Here is a 24,424-nt window from a genome sequence, read left to right on the forward strand (position 1 = left end):
GGTTAATAAAGAATATTTTGGGGTCTCATTTGTGCATTCAATTGTTTATTTTTAGATCAGCATTTGGAGAATTGAAGTTTGAGGATGAATTTCAACAGCCTTTCAAACTTCTGGGAATGAAGACTCCTTGGAGATTTGTGAGTTGGATGGAAACCCAAATCGCAGTTGTGGGAAATCAACACAGGAATTCCATTCATGCTTAATTGGAGTGTTTTATAGGCAGATTTACAGGTTAATTTCCAGCAAATAAGCATGAAGGGTTTGATGCAATCAGATCAGCAAAATTCAATAAAACCAATTGTTGCCAAGAGAATTATTTTACTCAGTGAAATTGCTTGAAAGAATAATAATAAAATTGTTTGCAGCAGAAATAAGGAGGAAACGTGGCAGATTTGTAGGAATTTGTGGTTCCTCAGGCCAGTTGTACATTCTTCTAAGTTGGCTGTACCATTCCATTGCTGGCCGTACCATTTAGCAAGCTCCATGTTGCAAGTATTGGCCATACCAACTCAGATAAAGGTTGAAACTTGTATGATCTTCATTGTTGGCATCTTCTTACAGAGAATTGATGATTTCAGCAGGCTTCAAGGGGTGATTTTAATCCAGATTTTTGTTTTTGTCAGTAAATTTAATAATCCTGCCTGGGAGCTAGGCGTGGAACTTAGTAGATTTCCAATATTTGTTTTTGGTATTTATGGTAGGAGCAAATAAAACTATTTAGGGCCACCTTCAGCAGTTGGGAGCTCATAGATTGTGTTCTTTTCATATTATTCAATAAAAACCCCTTCTTGGCTAGGCGTTGGACTCCTGGTATGCAAGCTGTGGCCTTGGTGAATTAGATTTCTTAAATCTGAAAATTATTTTATTGTTCTTCCAAAATCAGAATTCTGAAACTAATTATCAGTCAATTTTATTTCTGCATTCTAAGTTCAAATGTTGTGGTTCATTGGCACTGTTTATGATTAAACCCTATACAATCCATTGGCTTCAAGATCTCAAGCACAAAACTCAATAAACAACCTTAAAACCTTCAATCAGCAGCTTAAAAATCAGAAAAATTTCAGTACAACTTGGCTGGGGATCTTTTAGGGTATTTAAATATTGTAATGTTTCTTTAATGGTCATCTTAGTTAATTTAGGAAGTTTCCTTGTTTGTCTTCAGTTCACGATTGTTTCATTTAGAAACATCATCTTTGTAAATCTATTTAAGGAGCCTTCGCCTCCTTTGTTTAATACATCGATTTACCATAACATTTACCACTTCTCCAACACTTAACACCAATTTCATTCTCTTGGACAAATCTTCATTGTTAGACAACATCTTGTATGATGACTTATTTTACTTGTTTTCAAACGATGACTTAAATAGATAGAGCAGTACAAGCTTAAGAATGACACCTTTCCACAAGGCAGGGACAAACATCAAGGGTATAGTCATTGCATAGCGCTTAACTGCTTCAAATTGACAGATGAACACAATGAAACGTCCAAGAAAGATTTCAACTTAAATGTTTTGCAGCAACTCAACAAAAAAATTGTGCACTAGGATATATTCACCATAATGATTTTTTTTAGTTTGGTTTTTCTTGATTCCTCTAGAGTTATGCTAGTTGGAAAAGAGAAGTGTTATGTAACATTTTTTTTTGTTTGTGTTGCTGACAAGACAATCCAAATGCAGGATCAAAATATTCTTGAAAGGTTTAATGCAACAAAGATGCCATCAACTGTACAATTTGTTGGGAATCCAACAAAGGAAAGCGATATGTTCAAGCGGTATATTTATTGAACTTGTAGTAATCGTATCTTCATATTTCAGTTATGTGTACAATGAATTGTTCCTAAACAATGTTGTTAATAATCAATAATAAGAATCATTGCATATAGACGAGATTTTTTTTAGATAAAGGTATCTAGTTAGGTTTAATGTTTTGTTATTATTCTTATAATGGCAAATAAAGTTGATCTATTCATCCCATAGCCATTGTTATTTTATATTTTTTAAAAACCTAAATCCCATAAAAAGAGACTTAAACTTTGGACTAACACCATTTTCTATATCACTTAGACTAGGAGATATAGAAAAATACTGTTTTTCATTTCAACTATATTATCTTTCACACATTTGTTTGACGTGAATAAAATCTCTGTTCAATAAGAGCAATCACTAAGGGCTTATGGGCTACTTTGTTTGCTGACCCAAATCCTGGTATAAACATCATAAGCTCCTTTTGTTTAAACTTGATTTTTCTATATGCTAGAGCATCAGATAAGCTTTAGATTACTTTAATAGTTTTAGATAACTAAAAGCGATCACTATGTGTCATAGTTCCAGGACTCGCCAAGACTCTCCAAGTCCTAGCGAGTCCCGAGCCGAGTCTCAGGGATTCAGGACTCTCCAGGAACTCGCTCTAGGCAAGACTCAGTAGAAACTGTTTTTTTGCCGAGTCTTGCCGAGTCCAGCAGAAACCTGCCGAGTCCCGATTTGGGTCAACCTTGCCAAGTCTGAGTCTCGTTTCTATGCTATGTGTATATCAACACAATAATGTTGAACTCAATTTTACCCTCAATGAGTCACTGAATTCATCTGAAAATATGTCACGATGAATTGATCTTAACAAATTGGAAAGTGTTACCTTCCATTAAACTCTACCCAATTCAAATTAAATTTAATTAGCTCTACATGTATATGTTACAAAAACAGTTATCTCATTTGAGGCACGAAAACGTAAACCATGATTCTTATTATGTTAGCAACCAAAAAATGGGTCAGCTTATTTGAAATTCAACCAAAGACTATAGTCTTCTTCTTTTCAACAATCAATGATGAAGATAAACGGCAAGAATACAAGCTTGAAGAGCTCTATGCACTCCATTTGAGTAAGTTGGTACCAAAGGCCAAAAGTACTAAACATTTGGGAGTTAGAAAAGTGGCATGTTTCCACTTGAGGTCAGGAAGAATATTTCGTAGTGAAAGGATACTTCAAAATTTTGGAGGAAGCTGTCTCTTGACTGGACACTTGAGTTGCTTAATTATGCCACAAACCACAAGACTGCTAATGTTATTTACAAACTAATAGGTCAGTCTCTATTGGCAGAGCAGATCCACATTTGTTGTTATTATAGTGATGATGAGATTAAAAGACATTTTTGCTGCAGATAGGGTTGAGTGAATTGTTTAGCCTCATTGTATCAACTGTTTTTGAATGTTACTTATTTATCTTGATAAGCAATTTGATGTACTATATAATGTTGCTCTCATGGTACTTTAAAAAAGAGACTTTCAAAGATCCTTCTACACAGTAATATGAATCAGAACCTATTTCATAAGGTCAATTCAAGTTCCCTTGAAATCCTAGCAAATTGTCTAGGTCCTACATGATCAATTTTTTGTTTAGCCTCCACTCATCCTTGCACTCACCTTTATTGATTTTGCCTTTTACAAAAATATTTAGTGTATTTGCAATTTATTTAATCTTCTTTTCTATTTTCTCTATCTGCTATAGAGGAAATTTTCTTGCTACAATGACGATTGACCCAAGATGACATTAGACCTTAGAGATTTTATTTTGTTTATGTAATGTCCCAATTTTTAATAAAGTGATTTGTGTACAATTAGCCTAGTTTCCAAGCTCTTCTAAAGGCTAATTGGTGTGTTGTGGGAACTCCAAAGTTCTTGGAGGACACAGGTTCGGTATTATAGGTTTTCTATTTATAGCAATGACACTTTCAAAAGTGTTTTCGGGCATCTGATGTGCTTCCAAACTTCTTACAGCAGCTGTCAATTTTTAGTAAGTCACCCGGTTGGCTCCAATCATCATCCCAAGTCTTTAGAGTTACATTGGTATGATCAAAGTTTGATTCCAATACAGTTTCAGTACTTTCCACAACTTGGGTGAGTTATTGAGTTATTAATTAATATTTCACTGATGTTGTCTAATATTGGGAAATATTAAAGACAACTTAATGTAATAGCTCGTTGAAAAGGTGATTAAGTGTTTTAGAAATTGGATTCTTAGATTAATGGGCTTTTGCACATTAAATATTGTTATTATTTGAAAAGGTATTTGGTAGGGAAATAAAGGGAATTATTATATTTTTAAATTGCAAAGTTCCTTCAAAAAACTATAAAAGGACGTGTTGGGGCTCATTGTTGGATATGATGTTGAATGATATTGTTATGTTGTTGGAATGAACTTGGGTTATTCCACAATCTTTTGAGGAGAGAAACCCTCTTAAGCTTTCTAGTTTTGGATTTGAAAATTAATCCATAGCTAGATTGCTGTGGTTTCATTCAAAGGCTACCACTGTATTTCAAATCGGAGTTGTAGTTTTAGGTGTTGCAGAGATGAGAAACTTAAATGTATTTTGATGAAGTTTGATTTGTGAATCTATTTGGTGGGCTTCTTCTAATATTTCAGTGAAGTATTGCAGATTTGTGAGCAGGTGATACTACTCTATAGGCAGGTTGTACTACTCACATTCCTGGCTGTATATTGGAACTACAGATTATGAAGAGTTTTGAAATAATTTTATGCCCTTAATTTGGTCGTATAAGTCTGATTGCAGTGTGTACAATTGAAATTTATGACTTTTTCTAAACAAAGGGCCATACTTCTCCCTTATAGGTCGTACCATGGCATTGAGGATGGCATGAGGGTATGCTAGGCAAAATGCTAAGTTATTGGGGCTATTTACTTTTTATGCAGAGGTGTTAAAGCCACTCCAAAGCTTTGGGAACTATACTTTGGTGTTTTAAGGAAGATATTATGATGTTTTTAAGGGTCGTACCTGCTGTATCAGCACCCAGATCAGACCTGCATAAGAGTAAAACTTGTTATTTGTTTTCATAATCATCTACAACAAGCTATGATGGAGATTGAGGATGTTCCTAGGAAATTGTTTCAGATCTAGTTCATTATGGGTGTGTTGGACAAGCATTGGTAAAGGTTTTCAGAGTGTTGCTTGCTGCTCTAGACTTGTAGCAGTGTTCTTTCAATACTTTTCAGACCTGTACTTGTTTGAATGTGGCTATTAGACTGATGTCTTCTTGTTTCTGAGTGAACGGGTGGAGTTTGAGTGCGGTTGAGTTCATGTTATTGATGTAAGTTCGTTGTTGGCTTGTTGGGTGAGAGTTGATTAGAATTTCTAGGGAGTTTTCCTTGTTGGGTTGACTGCTGTAGCATGTTATCAGAATTTTCTAGACCTGTACCAGTGAAATATCCATCAGTCATTAAGGTATATTGTTGTTGTTTTCAAGATGGATTGTTTATTCATGATTTGGGGTAACTTTGGGAGTGTTTCAGCAGTTTTACTTTATCAGTATTTTATGACAGTAGATGTATCGTTTGTTTGGCTTGTTTATGTTTGAGTTAACATTGTAACATTCAATGGTAGTACCGCTAGTGATTTGCTCTAGTTGTTTGTGTAAAAACCCTTGCTAAGTTTTCTCAAAAATATTGTCTTGCTTTGCCAAACAGTTAAGGTTCTACTGTGTGACTTGCAGGTAATGTCTTTCACATTTGTAGGGTTTCTCACATTTTAAAATGTATAGCATATGCGATAAATCATAAAGAAATACTCACTGAATCATAATAGTGTCTACTAGCAGAAGATAGCATTAATCATCAAGTGTCATACAATATTCAAAAATTCAGAGATGGTGGAAGTTATTTTCTAACCTGTAACGCTGATATTGATTTCCTACATATTGTTGCTCAGCTAAGTTACTGGTTCAGGTTCGGATTTGGGTACGGATTCGCGGATTCGGCAAATTTTTTTTTTTGGGGTACGGGTACGGGTTCGTCCATACATATATATATATATATATGTTTTTTAGTTTTTTTAATATATATATATGTTCAAACTTCAAACATCAAAATTATATATGTTCACAGTTCAAACATACAAATATGAAACATACAATGTAACTTTCCCATACAATGATACATAAATGATAACAGATAAATCATAAATCATAAATCCATAATTGCCAATGCCAATAAATATTCTGATATTGATATATCGTAAATCATAAATGTAATATCATATTCATAATTTGCAAAAAAGATAATATTCAAGTTTCAAGTTTCAACTGATTCAAGTTTCAAAATGTTAAAATAAGATTAAAAATTTTGTTTTTAATTGTTTTTCTTTGTTTTCTAACCCGTGAGCCCCGTTTTTGGGAACCCACGGGCTTGGGTTCACCCGGGTCCCCCTTGGTTCGACATGGGTCCCACCCGGGTCCTTCCCAGGCGGTTGGGAAGGACCCGGGTGGGACCCAGGTCGAACCAGGCTCGAACCAGGACCGGGCATGAACCAGGACCACGACCCGGCCATTTTTGGCAAGAACCGGTAATTGAGTTGCTCAGTTGTACACAGGATCGGCACTAAAGTTTGATTCTAGCTATTACAGATTTTCAAAAATATATTTGTGTGATACAGTGACCAACAAATATAATAAGGATGCCCTTATTCTCCTCAATCATTGACCAAGGTATAGTAACTAGCTTCCTGTTCCTAGCATCCAGAAGACAAGGTGTTGCTGTGCGTATGTACTGTTGATGTGTGTTTTATGCACATAACATTTCAAAATAAAATACCAAGGTAATTTATCCTCTCTTGAACAAAATCACCTCAGATGCTAAGGATAAGATCAACTAAAATGATTCCAAGGTTTCTAAATGTCAGGTCTTGATGAGTGGGTAACTCAATGGTCGATGTGAATTGCTGTGTTCACTTGGGGACTTACGCAAATGTTAGGATTATCTTCTTCGATCATGAAAATGTGGAATAGGTGTGCTGACAACTTAGGATTTAACAATGAAGCTCCGGACTTAATTCTTACTAAAAAAATGGGCAAAAGGAATAGGGTTCAGGAAATCTATTATAGGCCTAAAAATGTACGAAATGATGAACAAATCTAGTGGAATCAAACTAGGCAAGGTCTCACAAATAGGTATTGACACAAGCTTAGTGCAATCGTCTAAGGTATACTTAAGGATTTTTAGACTATTACCATCACACATTGACACCATCCAAGTTGATGCTTGTCAAAGGTTGCATAATAATTGAAGTTAAGCTTACTCAAATTTCCAGCGGCAATAGGCTAGTGGTATGGATTAAGGATTCCTCACAAATATATTCAACAAATCTTTCACTCAATCTAACATACATGAAAATAAATTCTAATCTAACTTGGAGGAATTGAGAACCATGAATGCAAAGACAACATTTGAAGAGCAAAATCACCAACAATTGAACAATTATTATGATTCAAATAACTGCAGCATATACCAACAATTCTACAAAAACTCTCCCTTACAAATGAGAGACAAGGAGGTATATATAGAGTCTCTTACAAAATGGATGGCCAAGATTGATACAAGATCAACGACCAAGATCATGCCAACAAAACCCTAGAATTGCCCTAATTATGGTTTACATAAAAAATGGTGCCACCAACATATGGCCCAGTAAAAAGATACCTAGTCATCAAATAGGGAATCTTCTAGAAGATTCCTCCCTGCATCCCTCTCTCTCCTAGCATACTCCAAGAATCTAGCCAATACAGAATCTAACTCCTCCATGGAAATGCTAGGCAAGGTATCTTGTTGCAAATCAATCACGTCTAGTAAATCCGAGCAAGCGTCCAAAGTATTCTCCCAATCTGGCATGGGCTTCTGCGAACTATGAACATGAATCAACAAAGAGACCAAGTTATCTATCTGACTCTTCTTCAAAGAGTCCAACTGACAAAAATACATAAATTTCATCTTGTCTCTTAATTCGGCTAAGTGTAAACCACTAGCATCACTAACATCAACACCCAATAATTCCTCAATTGAGGCAAGGATCTTTATCTGAATGTCCTGAATCAATCCTTCCATCTCCATACAACTCAATTGGGCATTCTCATAAGTTCACGGCCAATGAACAATACCAGCCATGGAAATCGTATCTGTCTCCACTGTGCACAATGTTCTCGTTGACCAAGGTGGAATTAGGAATCTTCTTCAAAGCCTTGAGGCGTGGAATAGTCTTCTCCCGAATAGGCCAGAATTCTTCCCAAACTCCCTCCAAATACTCGATTCTAAACACGAGCCTTGTTGTCCTATCATATGCCTGGACAAACTAAGTAAGGAAATCATCCGCCTGTTTTCTTGCACTCTCAATCCACTTTTCCATCTCTGAGAGTGTATCTCTCGCTGCCTCATAGTGTGAATGTAGTCCATGATCAAATGCAATAGGGGAAATAAGGGTGGGATTCTCACGCCTTATCCCCGCAATATACTCTCTAAGTCTGATATTCTCTTCTCTATACTTCTTCTCTTCAATTTCTCTGTCTAACTTGGCGTTGATCGCCTTGAGATTATCACCAACTTCCTGAAACTCTTTCTCTCTTGATGTACGACCAAGGGCAATTGAAGTAATCTGGAAATCCATAGGAGTAGCAATGTCTGTTGTCACGCTTGCAATAGGAACAACAACCTGCGCGATCCGCATTTCTGTCTCATCTCTAACTATGTGCGACAAAATCTCAACTCTCTTGGGTTCCTTCTCCTTAGCACTCCTAGCTAGGTAATCATCAATGTTATCAATAGGCTGTACCTCTACCATTTTCTTACTTTTCTCCATACTTCTCATCAGCCAATCAGGAATAGCAGCCATCTCCATACCATCATCGAGATAGATCTCTCGATCAAGCCCCCTTAATGCCGAGATAACATCATCATCATCATCAAGATTATTCCTGGTCAAATCGTATACCTCATTTCCCAAACTAATTTCCAAAAGGACAGTAGGGGATCTCGACTGATCATCATTCTCATTTGGTGGAGCAGATGTCGCTGTGGCATGTAACTCCTGGATATTTTTTGGCAGTATCATTGTGTTAGAACATTGCTGGGTTTCCTTATTCTGCTCTGTTATTTCAATTACCTTAATTGATGAGACACTGAGAGGTGGTGAAGGAATGATAGTCTTTTGTTTCTTCTTCTTCACCTCCTCAATCTTCTTCCCTCTGGCCTTGACTCCTCCTGGCGTGTTTTTCCTTCTCTTGGGAGCTTGACTTTCTTCGTCTGCATTAATCTTGACATCACTGATAGTCCTCTGATCATCTTCAGAAGTAGACTGTTCCGGCTTCATCTTTTCATAAGTGAAGGGAACACCCATATCAACTAACTTATTCATCTGAATATCTACCTATGCATGGGAGAAACTCAAGACCTCTCTCATCAATACATTCAGATCATTCTCCTCTGATTCTAACCAACTAGGCAATAGGATTGCCTTCTTCATTTCAATCTCATATTGTGGATGCGTATGATCCCTGCCATCTAATACTTGATTAGGAATGAGGAAAAGTCCACACTTCCTCATGAAATCCACAGACATTCTGGACCACATTCGTCTCTTCATTGCTTGCTTGTCCATTAGGTCAGTCCAATAATATTCTATGTCTACTTTATGGATGAACTTCTCTCCCCTGATCCTTCCAACTTTCTTATCGGGATCAAATCTTTCTCTTTTCTTGAAGGTTGCAAATCGATAGAATGCAAACTCCTCCCTCACAGTGCTGGCGGCTAAGGCAGATTGGCAAACCTCCGATGTCTTCCCAACTGAAATAAGGAATGTCATGCATGTCCTATGCCTCTCTCTTTGAATGGAATCAAACTCTAGAAGCTGTTTAACCACTTCCAACAAGATCATTCTGTCGGATAGATACCTAGGAAGCCTGTAGGGTTCGGATTGAAACCCATGAATCCTAAGGTACGTGAAAGTGGGAAACTGAATATGCCACGATCCATATTTCTCTATTAGCTTTGTTGCCTCCTTGGACAATCTTCTGTGGATTTCGCCTTGCAGCATCCGCATGATGTACATGGTGAATACATCATTCACTCTCTTATAATCTTCAATTCTATACATGTTCAGCTGGGGATAGCACTCATGACTCCTAAATTGTCCTTGCCCATTCCCGACTTCACCTCTACATATCAATCCTTTGTATGAAACGAACCGTGCAAGCAGGTATACCAAGTAGAAAGTCATGGCGAATGACTTGGACCGCTCTACATTCCTCTGTTGAAAGTCCAGATTGTCACTTATGATTCTAGACCAATTTACCAATGTCCCTCTAAGACAATCCTGGATGAAATAGAACATCCATCCATCGAATATTACACCTTGCGGCAATACTAAGTCACCATATTCCTCTTTAAAGTCTGTGTACATGAATGTCTTGGGAGCCTTGGAATGATGAAGCCTAGGCTCAATCATTCACTCTTTGTTTATCATACTCTTACATGCATCCATCTTCTTCGTGTACCGCTCTTTATATTCATCCTTAGTTGCATCCTTCATATTTGTTCCACGTGGAATTCCGAACACCTCAGCAATCGCATCCTCAGCAAGGTAGGCAATAACAACGCCCTTAGGAGTTTTGATCATTCGCGAGCGAGGATCGTAACATCATGCACACTCCAGGATAAGCTCACTGCATTGTATGGACTATGGAAATCCAACAGCATGAAAAATACCACTCTTCATAATGTTTACATATGCTGGGGAAGGAATTTGATTTCCGACTCTGAACATCCGTTGTCGCATTAGGTTCAGGTTCAGGAAATGCATGTTTGTATCCGCAATCTCCTTCCATCTGGATGACATCTTGGATTTTGGATAGAATCCAGTCTCCAGTATCTTCTGTTGTTCTTTTCTTTCCTTAAATCCAGACTTCGACGTTGCACTTGTACGAAGCTTGAAGTTAGAACTTACGAAAAATACAATATTCTTAATAGAATTCCCGACTTCCTAATGATTTTAGGCTAAAGTAAAGCATGAAGTCAAGAAAATAGTCCACACTCTTGGTAGATCTTAAGAATTAGATTCGAAATGTGACAACGTTAGGGTATGAAACCCTAATGAAATTCATTAACACCTCCTTATGCTTTGAAATTGTGTAAACTAAAGTGCAAAGGAGTATACCGGATCAACGGTGACTAAGGAAAGGTGTGAAAGGTTTTGTTTTCACACAAAGTATGTCTGAGGACACCTTCCGCAGTCAACAATGGAGGTCAACAAAATCTGAAGACAACCTGAAATTAAATCTTTAAAACATGATGCAATCACCTTGATATGCACAAATTTGATGGGAATCAACCTTCCAAGGCAAACACAAGAAAATTTGAGCATGTATGTAGAGCTGGAAATGAAAACTTAGTGTGAAGACAAATGTGGAAATGAAGTTTTCAGACTTACCAGCACCCTTGGGAATGATAAAATACTCAGAAATAAACTCCGGAATGAAGCAAGAATTCTTCCCAAGTGAAATCGCAAGGTAGGTAGGTGGCTGGAAAAATTTGTTTTCTGAGGACAACCCCCTACAATGGACTTTTAGACCTGCAACAATGGAAGATAACTCTGAAAATTGATTGAGAATGCCTCCAATCAGCCCTTCGGATAAAATCGCCCTAGGCACAAATTAGCTGGGAACAAAATATAAGTCTGAAAATTGATTTTCCAGCCAGCTATGGAGGTCGAACCAGCTGCAACAATGGAGGATAAGCTCAGATCTGCAACACATCAGCAAGTAGGGAATGATGGAGGAGACCAAATATGCATAGAATCCACCCAAACAATGGCATAAACACTTGCTAAATCAAAATCGTATTTTCCAGCTATGGCGCCATCTTTGGAAAATCTGAAAATGTCTTCAATCAAACTCCAATCTGCATACAATCTGCAATTAAGGTCTGGGAACAACAAGCAATAATGGTGGAGACAAGGAAAATCGCCAAAGTTCTTCAATCACCAAAAATCGCCAAACTCAAAAATAGCACCAAACTTGGAAAATCATGGCACTAAGCCATTAATGGCAGCCACCAAAAGGTTGCTAAGCTGGAAAAAATGGAGAAAAGAATCCTCAATCAATTGCTTTGCCAAAACACTTCGCCAAAATTCACCAATAAGAGAGAAAAATCGCCTTGCATGGAGACACCTAGCAAATTTAACAATAAAATAATGCTGGAGACTCCTCTCTTATACTTGCTTTTGCCTCACTTTTACCACACAAGCAATGTGGGATAAAAAACTTATTCTTATACTTTCTTGGCAAAACTAACTTGCTTCTAGAAGGGTAAAAACATTAAATGCTCATTGCAAATTACTTAATTTTGTTTTCAAATTTTAAAAAATCGTCAATCATCATTTAAAAATAATTAAAATAGGGCTCATTTATTAAAATATTTCAATTCAAGTAAAAAATTGAGCCATAAGAGAAAATCGATTCAAGTAGGGATTAAAAAATCCCATTAAAATCATTTAAAATCTCAAAATCTTCCCCACAAGGGAAGATCGATTCAAGTAGGGATTAAAAAATCCCATTAAAATCATTTAAAATGTCAAAATCTTCCCCACAAGGGAAAATCGATTTCAGTGTGGACAAAAAATCCTCATCAAAATTCACATAAAATGGACCAAGGGAAAATCGACTTGGGTATGGATAAAGAATCCAGACTCAAAATTCACTTCATTCACAAAAAAAACTCCTTGGTGGAAAAACGACCTCAGTCTGGATGAAAATCCGGACTCAAAATTATGAAATGCACTCTCAGTGGAAAATTGCTATGAGTCTGGATAAAAATCCGAACAAAATCCTCAAAAAACTTGTCACAAATTCTTGGTGGAAAATCGACCCAGGTGTGGAATGAATGCAAACATCATCAGCAACCTATCCATACCTCCCTGGTGGAAAAACGTGGGTAGTCAAGATAAATCCTGACACCTAGTCAAATTTTAATGCTTCCAGGGGAAAAACGACCCTAGTATGAATTATCAGTGGTGGAAAAATGAGGCTAGTATGGATTTCAGGGGAAATCCATGTCTAGTCTGGATTTTGAGTGGGGAAAACCATGGGTAGCTAGGAATATGAGGGGAAAAGCACCTCTAGCATGGATTTTTGACCTTTGAACCCTTAGAATATGGATTTTACTCCGGAAAATGATGATTTTTCCACTCAGAATCACTCAGGAACTTTGAAACTTAATAAAACTCAACTGGACTTAGGCAAATTCATCAAAAAATGGAGCATAACGCAAGGAAAACTATCGGGATAAAGTGTGAAATCAACTTGAATAATTCTCTAGGAGTGAGAAAACAACTCCAAAAGGGGTCTACACTTAGACAAAACTAGGGTCATTTAGAAATCTCAATTTTTGTACGCTTTATCCTATAACCTCAAAAACCCTAAACGACACTAGGCATGATCAAAACTCCGAGACTCGGGCACGAGAAACACAAAATTGCCCACTAAGCAACCAAAATTCTAACCTAACAACGCAAAAACCCAGAAAAGAGGGGGGTCCCTGTTAGCAATGGGGTGATGTGTGAAAAGGTCACAATACGTACCCAATCTTGGCACGAAATGAGCCTTATATGAGATGCTATGTTTATTTCCAATCCCAAACACCCTGCAAACCTTTAGTTTTTGCTCTGTGTATAAGCTCTAATATCATTCCAAATGCCCAACACTCACTCTGTGTTCCATGTTTTTGTTGGAGAAATCTGCCACGGCTAGCATAGATGGTTGTCATATGTCCAGAAACTCACGCCTGAGGAAATGTCAACAACTTCACTTATGAGGGCTTTCACAATGCATTCCCGTTGCTAATGATATTATAACTCCAATGACCAACATTGCTATAAATGCCTATCCAAGGGCCTCCAAAGTTATTAAATCATAGCCTTTTCATTCAAATAAGAAATTCGATTTCCATTTGTGGTGTTCAATTCTCCAACCAAACTTCCAACATATAGCTCTAAAATTTGTCTCTACAAGGGACTTCACAAATTTTAAAAACTTCAATCGTTTGATTCACTGTGATAAATCTAGAGGAAATCTCCAACAACTGGCTCAAAATCCAATCAGAAAAAGTGAGCTCTAATTACGTTCTTCTATAACAACCCTTGGAAGCCCTAGAAGAACTTTTTGAATTCCTGCTCTTTTAATATTTCATTAAATCCGGGAAATAAAGTGACTTTATTAATCTCCCTTAAATATTTCACTTAAGTCACTTTATAATACTTTATAAAATTAATTAAATAATATTACCCATAAAATGTACTTTTTAAATTAATATTAAATAATTAAATTAAATTATTCCCTTTTATCTGACTTTAGCCTACAGAAATTAATTAGGCTAATTAGTTGCTCTGGACTATTCCTCGAAAGGGGACATTACAATCCTCCCCTCCCAAAATTGCTTGCCATCAAGGAATTGCAGATTAGGATGCCGAAGAATTTGTTCTCTCCCAAGTGGAATCCTTCATGGGCAAGTCTCTCCATCTGATAAGATACTCCTTGATTATTCTGCTCCTCAATTTCCTCTCTCTGACATCCAGAATCTCATTTGAAACCAAAACTAATCTGCCCTCCTCAACTAAAGGTGGACGCTTTGGTGAAGATGTAATATGCTACCCAAGTGCCTTTTTGGGGCACAACACATGAAACACATTATGGATTCCTCTATTCTCTAGCAGTTCAAGCTCATATGCTAATTCTCCCACTCTTCGAACAATCTTGTAAGGGCCATAAAAGCAAGGTTTTAACTTTTCTGCACCATTTTTCTTCAAGGAAGATTGCCTGTAGCCTGTAGGGCTATAGGTGCAAGAAAACCAAGTCTCCCTCCTCAAAGATTTTCTCTACTTTGTGCTTGTCTGCATATGTTTTTTGCTAATTCTGGGCACTGTGAATCCCATTCTTATCTCTGACTCAATTTTCAATTCTGCAACATAGGGAGTTAGAGATGTAATTATAATACCTCTCTTTTCCCAAACGTTAGTTTATCAAAGCAAGTTTAGTATATGAATCTGGTTGTTTATGAAGTATCTGTTGTATTTGAATGTTAGGCTTGGGTGTCATATCTCTCAGTCTCTGTCCAAACATTCAAATTCTATTACAAAATCAATGCAAACATGAATCCTTAAACAGCAGAATAGAGAGCTTACCCATGATCAGAAATAAATAGTACGTGTTAAACTGAGTTCAAACAGCAGGACAGAGAATTAGATTTAAGAGCAGCAAGTTGGAAAAATTTGAAAATTTATAAGGGGAATAATACATTTACATCAAATTGATGATTCTGCCCTCGTCTCTGACACTTTTTCTTTAGTATTTGCATTGAGATCTTGGTGAAGTGAAGATGCAAAATGATAGTCAAATAAGGCATCTTGTTGACCTATAAATAGGGCTAAATGCATATAAAACAAGGTGATAACAATTCAAGCTGAATGGCAGGCAAATCAACTATTCAATTTGTGGAATACAGGTTGAAATTGTAAATGAGGCTGGTGTTTTAGTCCATCCGCTTCTTCATTAATTTTCTTTAAAGCTGTGAAGAGTCCACAACATCTTGGGGATGGTTTTATACATTTGGCAGTTGGTAGTGAGATGCTTGTTTTTACTCTTAGAAACATTTTATCTCTATTTCAAATCATTGCCGCGTTTTGGCTCCATCCATTCCTCTACATTTTTTATTGCCTATGCATCTCATGCAACATTTTGTTTATTGAGTGCCATGTTCCCTTTTCCTTTATACCCTAACAAAACAACTTAATCCATCCTACTTGGATGTCTCAATAGAACATTTTTCACTCTTCAAATCCTAAAAACATCTCTTGATCTTTTTCTTCAAAATCTTTACCAGATGCCATTTTCCTCTGTGCATTGACATCCTAACAAATTGTCTACAGCCTCTAGTTAATGCTCCTACTCTGTCATAGCTAGATTCAACAAAATGACAAGTGGATTATTTGTAAGTTTTCACTATACAAATTTCAGAAATATACTAGAGGTTGAACAATGATGACTTGTGTGGTTAGAAGATAAAAAAAACCTAAAGTATGATCAATTTACTTGACATTTACCGAGAAAATGTTTGACTTCCATTCAAACATGGTTGGAATTTTAGTGAACATTATCAGCTATATTGAATGCCAAGGTATCACAAAGATCTATTTTAGGCCATTGGCTCAAAAAAAAAGAACAAAATTTGCTTTGATTATACGTTTCTATGCCAAAAGTCTCGGCTTTTTCAATGCCTTGAACATTCATATATTAAATCAACACTTCGGAAAAAATGACAAGTATATTTTATATATGTTAAGGTGAGGAAATGAAAGAAGCAACTTATTTCTTTGCTTTGTATCTATTACTTGGTTAGTGGTAAGTTTTATGTAACTCTACTGGTTTAACTTCATGGAAAATTTTCATGGTGTCTGCAGGTTTTCTCCAAAATTGCTTAACAAGCTAACAACAAAAAGGCTTATTATGCAAAATCACATGGTAAGAAAGGGCAATTATAATATGGTAACTGGTGTCTACATACAAATAAACCAGCAGCGTCACTAACTATAGGGTATTTGTATTTTTATCATTCTGATTTTGTAACATCAGTCTTATGGAACATTTAAAGCTTAACAATCAAGCATAGAGAACAGAAGCAATTTTAGTGAACAAAAAATTGCATGAACAAATATAATAGTTTATTATTTGTTCTGTAAATGAAAATAATAATTTATATTATATTAGCATTGGTTAAAGTTAGCAATAAAAACTACAGAAATATAATTGTTCAATCTTGGGAATGTACCTCATAATTACACCCCTGATAAAATAAAATAAAGTGGGAAATCTACATTGATAGCACCATAAGCAAGTGGTCATTCGCAAGCAGGTTTTATAGGGCAGATGTTTCCCATTCAGCAACCAAGAAGATGATTTGTTTACCATCAACCCCATTAGTTGTCCAGAAACTTATAGGAACAATGCATGCAAAATATGTCCCATCAACATAAATATATTTAAACTATGTTTGCATAACACAATATAGCGATCTGTTAGAAGAAGAAGAGTGTCAATTATTATCAGTAATTACTATCTTAAGAGCAGGGATGGAATTAATAGTTAATACTGGTAAATTAGGACAGCAATGATTATAAACAGATGCAAATATTAACATGTCTTAATATTTTGAAATATGATTCAGATTAAAGAGTGACCAACGTGGTGAAGCACCAAAGAGAATTACTAAGTGATCAGAGTAGAAACAGAAATAAACAATACAAATGTCCTACAGCAAATCAGAAAAAGACAAAAGCAAATAAGACAAAAAAACAGAAAAAGACAAAAGAAAAAAGTGCACCTATTGCATTTGGATAAGAAGCAATGACTAAGATAAATTGATTGCATTTGGATAAGAAGCAATGACAAGATAAAAAAAAGGACAGCAAATGTTTTTGAAAACTGTAAAATTCCTTACTAAGCTGGCTTCATATAAAAGTTTTTATCCAGATTATGCAGAAGAATATTTATAATTTGACCAATTGAACATTACATAGCCTATGAATTCCATTAATGTAATTCGTGCAGTTCCAAGTTAATTTTCATAACATTGATTATGCAGTCTACATACACATTCTTTATGATTGGATTAAATTTTTCATAGTGCACCTGAAACTTGCAGTGTTGTCAGCGTCACTGTTGCTGTTGCAACCCTCCGGAATCATCCTCGCATGTACTCGGGTTGATGGCGTGAAGAGCCTAAGCCATGTCTCAATCCTACGGTTTCCTCTTGATCCTGAACTCTGCGGGTTGACTATTCAATACCGGCCTGCATCCCGACGCTGTTATTATGTACTATTTGTGAGACTTTCCGCGATATACACTGCCTGCGGGGACTTCCGTTGATCATCCCCAGACCTTCTGTGAGTGTTTATCGTCCGGTATGAGATACCATGAATATGTCAATCCTTGTGTCATGGCATAAGTGTGTAAAGTGCGTTTGAAGACTTCTCCATTTCTGCTACGTTTGTTACTTACATCAATGCAGCACCTTTCCGTCTGCACCAACCCGACTCCTCTCTATACTTTGCGCAACCTCTACCACGACTCGCAAGGAACGGCAGCATACAAATGATCGTGTGTACTGCAAATAGGTTCCTGCAAATACCCAATCTTCTGCTTTTATATTACTTCCCGATCCTTAATGTCAATTCCAGTAGGCCAGTAATCGCTGGCGAAAGGAATGCTTCATCACAAGTTGATATCACGTGGATATCCAAACTCTACTTCCAAGTCTTCCCTTTATTCAAACTCGTCCCCCCTTCTTTATGTGCCAGGCATTATTTAAAGAACCAAGGTGGTAGAATTACTGTAGGGAAATCCGTAGGAAAACCAACTCCCGCAATAGCTAAACAAAGCAACTAATATTTAATGCTTAATTAAGCTTTATTGAAATAAGCAAATAACTATTATTATAATATATTAGTCAATTTCAGAACTAATATAAGATAAGAAAAGTTAATTTTATTCATAATTAATACCAAATAGTATTAATTTAACGGGAACATCACAGTCTCCCCTGCCTCGTGTTGCTTGCCCTCAAGCAACTCTAGAACTCTTTCATTCTCCCAGGTGGCATCATCCTGAGGTAGATTTTTCCATTTGATGAGATATTCCCGAATAGTTATGTTCCGTAGTTGCCTGTCCTGTGTGTCCAGAATAACTTCTTGAATCATTTCAAGCTTTCCTTCATCATTTAAAGGAGGTAAATCTTCGGATACGGATACCTGCTGCCCCAAAGCTTTCTTGAGACAAGATACATGAAAGACATTATGTATCTTGCTATCCACTGGTAAGTCAAGTTCATAGGCTACTGCACCAACCTTCCGAACTACCTGATAAGTGTTAATTTTAGCACTTTCAGATTAATCTAAACTCAGAAAATCAGAATTTAATTACTAACTAAAATGATTAAATGAAGGGTTTGTAGTTTTCCAGATTTAAACATAACAAAGAAAGGAACAAAATAAGAACAAGACATGGTTACCCTGGGAAAACCTCCTAGGAGGAAAAACCCAGCCAGAAAAGATCCTTAGATCTGATTATGAATTATGTTCATATGACGGTTACAACACTTATCTCAAGTACTTGGAGGTGATTGTACTTAGGACTAATAATGTCTTCCACAAGACTGCACTTTCACAAGCATCAAGTAGTCACATATGCACCTTTAACCCTTCCAACAGCAATCAGATCCAAACCCTAGGTCTGTAATGTATGAAGTCTTCTCTTTGATGAACTGCAACTTCAATTTGCTCTCCTCCAACCTCAGTTCGCTCTTCTCATGAATGCATTTCACATTTTTACTGGCAGAAGTAGTTCGCTGATATAACTGAGGTATTTCGCTGTAATGGCAGATATAATCTTCCTCCTTTAACTCGCAATGGCAGACACATATATATTTCGCATGGAATAAAATGAAGGATCAAAATGTGTTTGATTGAGGTGAGAAGTATCTTTATTTATATGGTGCATTGTCCATATATGTCGGCTTATACTTGTGTCGGCTTATCCTTTAATTTACATTATTTTCTCTTTAATCCGAAATGCATTGTTTATAGGGTTGAACCTTTGCATGTGGCGTGGTGTAGCGTGGGGGTTCTTAAAGATGTGTCGTGAGGTATAGGGCCCAAGCTACATGCTAGAAGAGGGACCAGACCCTTAGGCGGATTCTAATGTTGCCTAAGGCAATTGGAATCCACCATCCCTAATTACAAACAACACTCCCTCTTAATTAGGGAGGAGAATCATAATCATAATCTTCCATCTTGCACACAAGCAAAGAATGGAACTACATAATATAATCTTTCAGCTCGCACACAAGCATAGACTGGATCCACCTTACATTGTCCGCAGAGGGTGGAGAGGATCTTTTCTACCATCTTACATTGCCCGCAGAGGATGGTTAACAATTACACTTCTCCTTGAGAAGATTACAATACCATCTGATATTGCCCGCAGAGGAAGGTTAACAATTACACTTCTCCCTGAGAAGATTACAATACCATCTTACATTCCCTGTAGAGGATGGTTAACAATTACACTTCTCCCCGAGAAGATTACAATACCACTTTACATTGCCCGCAGAGGGTGGTTTGATACAACACAATGTATCACTGAGGTTGAGACTCCCTCTCAATCAAGGTTTCATTTTCCACAACACCGAGTCTGTCCCTGAAGTACACAAACTTCACTTTGGACAGAGGCTTGGTAAGAATATCTGCAACCTGCTCATCAGTGTTGACATATTTTAGCTGAATGGCGCCTCTTTGCACCATATCCCGAATGAAATGATAATGAGTTTCCACATGTTTTATCATGAAACACTGGATTGATAGACATTTTGATACAACTCTGATTATCACAATGAATAATTGTAGGATCCCAAGGCTAACCAAACAGCCAAGCAAGAAGCTTACGAAGCCATACTGCTTCCCTAGAAGCTACACTTGTTGCAATATACTCAGCTTCAGCAGTACTTAGTGCCACTGAGGATTGTTTTTTGCAAGCCCAAGAGATCACTGCGGATCCTAAGCTAAAGCAAATGTTGGAAGTGCTTTTCCTGTCTTTGACGCTTCCAGCCCAATCTGCATCTGAATAACCTTCCAAGGTTATTGAAGTGTTAAGTGGATACTTAAGCCCATAACCAACTGTACCTTGCAAGTATCTTAGGATATGCTTGGCTGCAATAAGATGAACATGTTTGGGCATGCTCATGAACTGGCTGAGAGCATTCACTGCAAAGCATATGTCTGGTCTAGTGTTAACTAGATACATTAGCGATCCAATCAACTGCCTGTACTCTGATGGATCTGCAAAATCCGAGTTAGCTGCAAAAACACTTAACTTCTTTAAGTTAGATTCCATAGGAGTAGACATAGGTTTACAATCCATCATTCTAAATTTCGTTAGATCTTTGCCATACTTCTAGACCTAGAAAATAATGCATTAGTCTTTCATTTCAAATTCTGAGGCTAGTTCTTTCTTACATCTAATGATAAGTTCATCTTTACCAGTAAGAAATAAATCATCCACATATAGAACTAGAATTAGCATTTCATTATTGGATAACTTAAAGTAGATGTTATAGTCAGGATCATTTTTACAAAAACCTAAACTCAACAAGTATTTATCAATTATTTCATACCAAGCACGAGGAGATTGTTTGAGGCCATACAGAGCTTTCTTCAACCTACACACATGAGTTATTCTATCCCGAATCTCATAACCCTCAGGTTGTTCAATATAGACCTCTTCCTCAATGACACCATTAAGGAAGACAGTCTTAACATCCATCTGATGTAGCTTCCAACCTCTAGTAGCAACAATAGCTATTATAGTTCTAATAGAAGTATATCTAGCAACAGGAGCAAATGTTTCTTCATAGTCTATGCCTTCCTTTTGAGAAAAACCACGAGCTACAAATCTAGCCTTATATTTTTCAATACTACCATCAACATTATGTTTAATTTTAAATAACCATTTAGAGGAAACAACAAATTTACCTTTGGGTCCGGGCACAATATCCCAAACATCATTCTTGATGATTGACTGATACTCTTCATCCATAGCAAGCTTCCAGGCATGATGGTTCAAGGCTTCTTCAACATTGCAAGGTTCAGATTCAATGAGATTGCACATCAATGCAACGTAGTTGGAGAATACTTGAGGTCTCTCGGTTTCACGGGAGGTGCCACTGGGAGCAGCAAATCTTTCGGCTTCTTGAATGGTGTTTCTTACCCAAAGTGGCCTCTTTTTGGTAACAACAATGTCACTAGGAATGTCAGTGGGATTCATGGGCTCTGGTGGATCATTATGTTCTTCTTGAGGTGGAGGTTCAACAGGCTTCCTCTGAATCTCAGGGTTAGTATCCACATTCATATCTTGATTGTCATTAGCTTCATTAATAACAGAAGAACCTTTTGATTTCTTAAAAGCAATATCTTCTTCAAAAGTAACATCCCTACTTACCTCAACATACCTTTGACCAGGGATATAGATCCTGAAGGCCTTGGAGGATTCACTGTATCCAACTAGCATGCCTTTCTTCCCGGAAGGTTCCAACTTGGTTCGCTTTTCCTTGGGCACATGAACATAAATAGGACTTTCAAAAATTTTGAGGTGACTGATGTCTAGTTTGGATCCTGTGAAGGCTTCTTCAGGGGTCATGTTCTTTAGAACATGATGTGGACATCTATTCTGGATATATACGGCTGTTCTAGAAGCTTCAGCCCATAGAAAGGTCTGCAAATCTTGATCATGAATCATAGCCTTTGCAGCCTCAACAATAGTCCTAATCTTTCTTTCAGCAACTCCATTTTGCTGAGGATTGTATGGAACACAAAACTCCCTCTTAATTCCTGACTCAACACAAAAATCATAAAAGCTACCGGAGGTGTACTCACCTCCATTGTCAAATCTTAAACATTTAATTCTTTTACCAGAGGAGTTTTCAGTTAATGCCTTAAACTCTTTAAATTTACTTAAGACTTCATCAGATTCTTTAGATTTCAAGAAGTAGATCCAAGTTTTCCTAGAGAAGTCATCTATGAAGATTACGTAATAAAGAAACCCACTAGGAGATGCTATAGACATAGGACCACATAAATCAGAGTGAATAAGTTCTAATTTATCTTTAGCTCTATTTTCACTTTTATGAAAAGGACTTTTAACATTTTTACCTATAGCACAACCTTTGCAAGTATTATCATGAATTTGACTGAGTTTAGGCATACCTTTGACTAACTTTTCAAGAGAGGGAAGATCTTGATGGTGTAAATGTCCAAGTCTTCTATGCCATAGCTCACAGGATTCAGGAGCCTCATTAATGAGGGCTTGAACAGGGTTAGTAGAGAGCTTATAAAGACTATCATATCTATTACCGATTACACGAGCAGATTTAAAACTAGATTTCTTAGGCTAAGCAAGAACTTTTCCCTCAGAAAATGCAATTTGATAACCTTTATCTTCTAGAGCAGAAATGGAAATTAAGTTTCTTTTAATTTCAGGAACAAACAAGATGTCACTAAGGTGCAGTGAAATACCAGAGTCTAAATTTAAAGTAGTGCCAGATCCTCTTACCAAATATCGAACATCATCACCAATTACCACGTGGAAGTTGGAATCCTTTTCTACTCAGTCTGAAAGGTGATCACGGTAGCCTGTGATGTGTTTGGAAGCACCACTGTCAATCAACCACGTATTACAGTCTGTAGGTATGCTGCTTGACAAGGCAGAGATGAATAAGAACTCATCATTTTGTTCTGAGACTTCATTTAGGTTGGCTTCTCTTTGAGTAGGATCATTTCGACATTCTTTAGCATAGTGACCAAATTTGTCACATCTGAAACATCGAACATGAGATATATCTCTTGGTTTCTTCCAAGGGTGCTGAAAGCTAGATGGTCTGAATTCCCTATTTCTCTTTGGATAATGCTTCTTCCAATTTCCTCCTTTCTTGCATTGGGCAGCAAGCATGTGTTGGTCATCTACATGAGGACTTTTGGTTTGCTCTCTTGTGATCAGGCGAGACTCTTCTTGAATGCAATCATTCTTAAGGCGATCAAGGGTAGGTAGCTCAGTTCTACCACTTATGGTTTGAATAAAGGACTCCCATGAGTGAGGTAAACCATTTAGAGCAATCATGACAAGGTCTTTGTCTTCCATGTTATGTCCAATTAAACCTAGCTGATTCTTTAGTTCTGAAATTCTCATAAAGTAGGAAATAACAAAATCTTCTTTTGCCATTTTGATATTAAGTAGTTGCCGTCTTAAGGTAATTGCCCTACTGAGATTGTTAATTTTATATGTACCTTGAAGATGGCTGAACATTTCCCTTGCAGTAGTGAATGAGGCAATAGAGGTGACTAGGTGGTCTTTAACTGAATCAATGAGAATCTTTCTGGCCTTGACAGCATCCTTTTTGAATTGTTTTAGCTCAGCTGCATCTGTAGGTTCAGTTAGCTCTTTCGCTTCTATGAATTGAAGAAGATCTTCTTCCTCTAGAGCCAACCTGATTCAAACCTTCCATGCAGTAAAATTGAGATTCCCATCAAGCCTATCTTCAACTTTCAGCCCCATTGACCTGACTTGTGAATAGACAACAATCTGAAAATAAAAGAGTACTAAATTCTGAAAACAAAAATTAGATCTAGTCTATAGCTCTGATACCATGTTAATTTTAGCACTTTCAGATTAATCTAAACTCAGAAAATCAGAATTTAATTACTAACTAAATTGATTAAATGAAGGGTTTGTAGTTTTCCAGATTTAAACATAACAAAGAAAGGAACAAAATAAGAACAAGACACGGTTACCATGGGAAAACCTCCTAGGAGGAAAAACCCAGCCAGAAAAGACCCTCATATCTGATTATGAATTATGTTCATATGAAGGTTACAACACTTATCTCAAGTACTTGGAGGTGATTGTACTTAGGACTGATAATGTCTTCCACAAGACTGCACTTTCACAAGCATCAAGTAGTCACATCTGCACCTTTAACCCTTCCAACAACAATCAGGT

The 24,424-nt window shown here is 36.9% G+C and overlaps 1 protein-coding gene across 2 annotated transcripts in view; it reads left to right on the forward strand.

The window, feature by feature from the left end:
- LOC131032584 (gamma-glutamyl hydrolase 2) overlaps positions 1-24,424 on the forward strand; it is a 129,487-nt gene that overhangs the window by 67,363 nt on the left and 37,700 nt on the right. For both annotated transcript variants that reach the window (XM_057963607.2, XM_057963599.2), the window contains 2 exons: positions 1,679-1,773; positions 16,282-16,342. In XM_057963607.2, the coding sequence (XP_057819590.2) occupies positions 1,679-1,773; positions 16,282-16,342 (156 nt within the window). The remainder of the gene's footprint in view (positions 1-1,678; positions 1,774-16,281; positions 16,343-24,424) is intronic.

Source organism: Cryptomeria japonica, chromosome 3 (genome assembly GCF_030272615.1).
Source record: "Cryptomeria japonica chromosome 3, Sugi_1.0, whole genome shotgun sequence".
NCBI classification, from domain to species: Eukaryota; Viridiplantae; Streptophyta; class Pinopsida; order Cupressales; family Cupressaceae; genus Cryptomeria; species Cryptomeria japonica.